The following is a 6,937-nucleotide window of genomic DNA, read 5'->3' on the forward strand; positions in this document are numbered from 1 at the left end:
GGCACAGAAACTGCCCCCAAGGCTCAGGATAATAAGAGGCAGTAGGAATGGGTAGATGTATCTGCAGGAAAATGACTAAATGATATTGAGACATCAGAGTTTGGGGAACTCACTAGAACTACGGGGTCAGCGTGGGGGAGGGAATTGGGAGATATTGATCAAAGGCTGCAAAGTTTCAGGTATTCAGGAGGAATCGGTCTGAAGGTCTCTTGTACAGCTTGGCCACTATAGTTGACAATACTGTACTCTATACTTGAAATTTACCAGGAGAGTAGATTTTTTTTTTTTTTAATATGGAACACTTCACGAATTTGCGTGTCATCCTTGCGCAGGGGCCATGCTAATCTTCCCTGTATCATTCCAAGTTTAGTATATGTGCTGCGGAGGCGAGCATGGGAGAGTCCATCTTAAGGGTCCTCACCACGAAAAAAAGAAAGAAAAGAAAGAAAGAAAGAAAGAAAGAAAGAGGGAAGGAGGGAGGAAAAGACGGAAAGAAGGAAAGAAAGAGAGAAAGAAAAAGAAAGAAAGAGAGAGAGAAAGAAAGAGAAAAAGAAAAAGAAAGAAAGAGAGAGAGGGAGGGAGGAAGAAAAAGAAAGAAAGGGAGAGAGAAAAAGAGAAAGAAAAAGAGAGAGAGAGAAAGAGAGAAAAAGAAAGAGAAAGAAAGAAAAGAAGAAAAGGAAAGAAAGAAAGAAAGAAAGAAAGAAAGAAAGAAAGAAAGAAAGAAAGTCTCCCTAACAGGAAGCAGGCTGTGAGCCAAGGGAAAGGCAGAGGACAGAAATGAATGTGTTTCCAGGCTTTCCTGGTGGTTTATGGCATTCTCCAAACTCGTATGCAAGGGCTATTCCTGACCAAGAAGATCTAAGGAGAACGTCTCTGAAATCAAGTCCGGATGAAGAATTAAGAGAAAAAAAGTGAATATGGTCTTTGCTCACAGAATGGATAACAGCAAGCCACAGCTGATTATTCCTACACTTCTGGTACCGCTCCAAAACCACAGCTGCACTGCAGCAGCCACACCTCTGCCAAGCCAGTACCTGATGGAATTAGGTGAGGAGCACGGCTGGATGAGCAACCAAACACATCTGCACTATGGACTGAAACCCGGGGAAGTGGCCACAGCCAGCATCTTCTCTGGGACTCTGTGGTTGTTTTCTATCTTCGGTAATTCCCTGGTTTGTTTGGTCATCCACAGGAGTAGGAGGACTCAGTCTACCACCAACTACTTTGTGGTCTCCATGGCATGTGCTGACCTTCTCATCAGCGTTGCCAGCACGCCTTTCGTCCTGCTCCAGTTCACCACTGGAAGGTGGACGCTTGGTAGTGCAATGTGCAAGGTTGTGCGATATTTTCAGTATCTCACTCCAGGTGTCCAGATCTATGTTCTCCTCTCCATCTGCATAGACCGGTTCTACACCATCGTCTATCCTCTGAGCTTCAAGGTGTCCAGAGAAAAAGCCAAGAAAATGATCGCAGCATCGTGGATCTTTGATGTAGCCTTTGTGACCCCTGTGCTCTTTTTCTATGGCTCCAACTGGGACAGTCATTGTAACTATTTCCTCCCTTCCTCTTGGGAAGGCACAGCCTATACTGTCATCCACTTCTTGGTGGGCTTTGTGATTCCATCTGCACTCATAATTTTATTTTACCAAAAGGTCATAAAATATATTTGGAGAATAGGCATAGATGGCCAAATAGTGAGGAGGACAATGAACATCGTCCCTCGGACAAAAGTGAAAACCATCAAGATGTTCCTCATTTTAAATCTGTTGTTTTTGCTCTCCTGGCTGCCTTTTCATGTAGCTCAGCTATGGCACCCACATGAACAAGACTATAAGAAAAGTTCCCTTGTTTTCAAGCTATCACATGGATAGCCTTTAGTTCTTCAGCCTCTAAACCTACTCTGTATTCAATTTATAATGCCAATTTTCGGAGAGGGATGAAAGAGACTTTTTGCATGTCCTCTATAAAATGTTACTGAAGTAATGCCTATACTATCACAACGAGTTCAAGGATGGCCAAAAAAAACTATGTTGGCATTTCAGAAATCCCTTCCATGGCCAAAACTATTACCAAAGACTCAATCTATGACTCATTTGACAGAGAAGCCAAGGAAAAAAAGCTTGCTTGGCCCATTAACTCAAATCCACCAAATACTTTTGTCTAATTTCTCATTCTTTCAATTGTTATGCACCAGAGATTAAAAAGCTTTAATTATTAAAAGAAAGAAAGAAAGAAAGAAAGAGAGAAAGGGGGAAAGAAAGAAAGAAACAATAGGCTGGGTGCAGTGGCTCACGCCTGTAACCCCAGCACTTTGGGAGGCCAAGACAGGCAGATCACTTGAGATCAGGAGTTCAAGACCAGCATGGCCAATATGGTGAAACTCTGTCTCTACTAAAAATACAAAAATTAGTCAGGCGTGGTGACACGAGCCTGTGATCCCAGCTACTCAGGAGGCTGAAACAGGAGAATCACTTAAACCCAGGAGGTGGAGGTTGCGGTGATCCAAGATCGCGCCACTGCTCTCCAGCCTGGGGGACAGAGTGAGACTCCCTCTTAAAAAAAAAAAAAAAAGAAATGAAACAATAACCCTGCCAGATGATGGATATGTTAACTAGCTTGACTGTGATGATCATGTCACCTTGTATACCTACATCAAAACATCAAGTGTAATACACCTTAAATATACACAATTTCCATTTGTCAATCATGTCTCAATAAAGCTGAAAGAAACCTCTAAGTTTCAACTTTATTTTCAGAAAGCCGTGCCATGCTTACCTCAGTACCGAAGTATACTCTAATTCACGGAAATTGCCTTTAAAACTGCAGAGAGTGGCTGGACGCAGTGGCTCACACCTATAATCGCAGCACTTTGGGAGGTGGAGGTGAAGGCGAGCGGATCACGAGGTCAGGAGTTCGAGATCAGCCTGGCCAACATGGTGAAACTCCGTCTCTACTAAAATACAAAAAAATAGCTGTGTGTGGTGGCGCGCGCCTGTAATCTGAGATACTCAGGAGGCTGAGGCAGGAGAATCATGTGAACCTGGGAGGCAGAGGTTGCAGTGAGCCAAGATTGTGCCATTGCACCCCAGCCTGGGTGACAGGTGAGACTCCACGGCAAAAAAAAAAAAAAAAAAAAATACTGCAGAGAGTTAAGGCCCTCGCTGGCCGCTCTCCGGTACCTCTGGGGTCAGTGGATAGAGAAGCAGCTCCCCTTCCTCTTCCTCGAAACAGACGCCTCCTCCTTTCTTAGGCGTTTGGGACCAATTTTCCACACAGGTGCAGTTGAGCACTGTAAAGTCCCATTGAGGGTCGAGGGTCTCCCTTGAGGGCTGAGGGTCTCCATTGCCAGTCACAGTTTGGGCTTGTTAGGGTTATGCTGTACAAGGAGAATGGAACATATCAATCAACTCTCAGTGAGCAGTTAGACACATTCAAGGCAAATCTCCCTACTGGGAAATCCCAAATCCCAAAATATGCAGAGACCAATAGATGCTTCAATTCTTCTGTGTCTCCGTCTAAATCCTTGGATCACTGTGATTCACGTAGTTATGTGGCTTGTAATTCCTCGGGCTGCAGAATGGCTATGATAGACCCTGTGTTAAGGGGATTGGTGACAGTTGAGACAGGAACATGGAAGCTATAGTAGTCAGGGTTCTCCAGAAAAAAATAATCAATACTAATAATGATAGATATATAGGTAATGATTGATAGTCAAATAATGATAGACAGATGGATAATGATAATGATATCACAAATAATGATAGATGGATAATGATAATGATATCACAAATAATGATAGATAGATGGATAATGATAGATATATAGTGATATCACAAATAATGAGAGACAGATAGGTGGATAATGGCAGGTATATAATGATTGATACACAGATAGGGTATTTGTATATTGGTTTATGCAACTATGGAGACTGACAGGTCCCATGATCTGCCATCTGTAAGCTGGAGACCCAGGAAAGTCCACGTGTAGTTCCAGTCTACATGCAAAAGTCTGAGAACCAGGAGAGTCAGCGGCATACATAACAGTCCAAAAGCCGGCAGGCTCATTCCGGGCATAGTGGCTCACGTCTGTAATCCCAACACTTTGGAAGGCCAAGGCAGCGGGCACATCACCTGAGGTCAGAGTTCAAGACCAGCCTGGCCAACATGGCGAAATCCCATCTTTACTAAAAATACAAAAATTAGCCGGGTGTAGTGGCGCTTGCTTGTAATCCCAGCTACTCAGAGGCTGAGGTACGAGAATTGCCTGAACCCAGGAGGTGAAGTTTACAGTAAGCCGAAATCGCGCCACACCACTCCAGCCTGGGCGACAGAGTGAGACTCTATCCCAAAAAAAAAAAAAAAAAAAAAAGCTAGCAGGCTCAACATCTAAAGAGTCAATGCTTCAGTGAGAGTTCAAGGGCCAGAAAAGACTGATGTCCAAGCAAAAGAAACTTCATCTTACATTACCAGTTCAATTTTTTGTTCTGTTCAGGCCCCACCTGATTGAATGAGGCCAACTCACATTAGGGAGTGCAATCTGCTTTATAAATTACACTAACTCCAATGATAATCTCATTCAGAAACACCCCCACAGACACACACAGAATAATGTTTACCCAAATATCTCGGCACCCCACGACTACGTTACCATTCCTGTTCCACAGAAGGAGGAAACCACAGCAAATGTGGTAGTAAGTTGACGCAATCGGTTCTGGCCCACTAGTAAATGATGGCCACTGAGGTTCCTGAACTTCAACCAATTAGTATCTCTCTCCCAATAGAAAGCCGTATCATTTGTAAACCATAACAACAATTTTCTTGTTTTTTTGCTTTTTTGAGGCACAGTCTCGCTCTGTGTTGCCCAGGCTGGAGTGCAGTGATCTTGGCTCACTGCAACTTCTGCCTTCTGGGTTCAAGTGACTCTTCTGCCTCAGCCTTCCGAGTAGCTGGAATTACAGGCTCCCACCACCACACCCAGCTAATTTTTTGTATTTTTAGTAGGGACTGGGTTTCACCATATTGACCAGACTGGTCTTAAATTCCTGACCTCGGCCGGGCGCGGTGGCTCAAGCCTGTAATCCCAGCACTTTGGGAGGCCGAGATGGGTGGATCACGAGGTCAGGAGATCGAGACCATCCTGGCTAACACGGTGAAACCCCGTCTCTACTAAAAAATACAAAAAACGAGCCGGGCGAGGTGGCGGGCGCCTGTAGTCCCAGCTACTCCGGAGGCTGAGGCAGGAGAATGGCGTAAACCCGGGAGGCGGAGCTTGCAGTGAGCTGAGATCCGGCCACTGCACTCCAGCCTGGGCGACAGAGCGAGACTCCGTCTCAAAAAAAAAAAAAAAAAAATCCTGACCTCAAGTGATTCACCCGCCTTGGCCTCCTAAAGTGCTGGGATTATAGGCGTGAGCTACCGCACCTAGTCGACAATAGTATTTTTAATCAGGTCATCCTGCCTTTACAATCTGTGAATTTTCCACTACTCCTCTCTGCATTTTAAATACTCAACTAAGAGTACAGCCATTATTTGTCTTTCACCCAAAGTCCCATTCAAGCGAGAACAAAGGAATAAATAAATAAGGCATAAGTAACAACAACAACAATGACAAAAGAAAATTAGAATGTGGTCAATTTCATGCAATCATCACCACCAAATTTCCAGAACATAATATTTCCAAATTTCTTGAATGTAAATGTGTATGTGGAAATGAACAAAATGTGGTGAAACAAAGGGTCACTTAAATTTGCACAAATGAAACAGCCAACGTGGAAGCGGATCTGCTTTCTGAAATACGGGACAAGCTCAGGACTTCAAACCACTTCGCGCGTTGGAAGGCCTAAGTGATGATGTGTTAAAATGAAAATAAGACAGTAGAAGGTTTACTCTCGAATATTTCACTTTCCACACTTGAAGAGTTCGTGATAGCCAGGAGTCTACAATCAAAACAACATAAATAATAAGATTAAAAATAAAATTAATTTGAAGCCATAAAAAAGAATGAGTTCATATCTTTTGTGGGAACATGGATGGAGCTGGAGGCCATTATCCTTAGCAAAGTATACAAGAACAGAAAACCAAATACAGCATGTTCTCACCTATGAGTGGAAGCTAAATAATAGAACTCATGAACACGAAGAAGGGAACAACAAACAATGGGTTCTCCTTTAGGGTGGAGGATGGGAGGTGGGAAAGGAGCAGGAAAAGCAACTCTTCGGTACTAGGCTTAGTGCCTAGGTAATGAAATAATCTGTACAGCAAACCCCCATGACACAAGTTTACCTGTATAACAAACCTTCACACGTACCCTTGAACCTAAAATAAAAGTTAAAAAAAAAACTCAATGAGCGACAATGTACATTATTTGAGGATAATTACATTAAAAGCCCAGACTTCACCACCACACAAAATATCCATGTAACAAAATTTCACTTGTGCTCCTTAAATTTATACAAATAAAAAGAACAGTATAATAAAATAGTAGATTATTTCTTTAGAGATGACAAACAGTGCCAGAGAAAATGCCTCCACATTCTGGCATTGAGATCATTCCCAGGGTAAGGGTATACTGCATGCCCGATCAAGCCCAAGTAAATATACTCAGACCATGAATCCCAGAGATGAAACACAGGTTCAGAACAGACAAAGCCACGGAGCTTTTGACTGATGGCCCAGGGAAGACAATCTCTGCCTGAATGGTATCCATCACCTTATATTCTGCCCCAAGCCCTTCCATTTGGATGTAGGACCTGGTTCAAAGATGGATTTGAACACCGTTAGACACTGGCTTGATGAAAATTCACTTCTCATTCACTTCTCATCTGAAACGTACATAGAAATATAGGTCTTTGGCAGGAGGATTTCTTGAGGCCAGGAGTTAGAGAGTACCCTGGCCAACATAGCAAGACCCCATCTCTATTTTAAAAAAAAAAATATAT

General features: G+C 43.1%; 1 protein-coding gene and 1 non-coding gene across 2 annotated transcripts; one reads left to right on the forward strand and one right to left on the reverse strand.

Moving 5' to 3' along the window:
• Positions 1-287: 287 nt before the first annotated feature.
• LOC117094146 lies at positions 288-394 on the reverse strand. Its single transcript, XR_004441454.1, has one exon. It is a non-coding gene; the product is annotated as a U6 spliceosomal RNA (small nuclear RNA).
• Positions 395-744: 350 nt separating this feature from the next.
• Positions 745-2,164, forward strand: LOC117093677 (probable G-protein coupled receptor 19). Its single transcript, XM_033229132.1, is given in 2 exon segments — positions 745-1,851; positions 1,854-2,164. Coding segments are annotated over 2 exon segments (1,245 nt in total). The 5' UTR covers positions 745-917.
• Positions 2,165-6,937: the final 4,773 nt, after the last annotated feature.

This window comes from Trachypithecus francoisi, unplaced genomic scaffold, assembly GCF_009764315.1.
Source record: "Trachypithecus francoisi isolate TF-2019V2 unplaced genomic scaffold, Tfra_2.0 Lachesis_group12, whole genome shotgun sequence".
Classification (NCBI taxonomy): Eukaryota; Metazoa; Chordata; class Mammalia; order Primates; family Cercopithecidae; genus Trachypithecus; species Trachypithecus francoisi.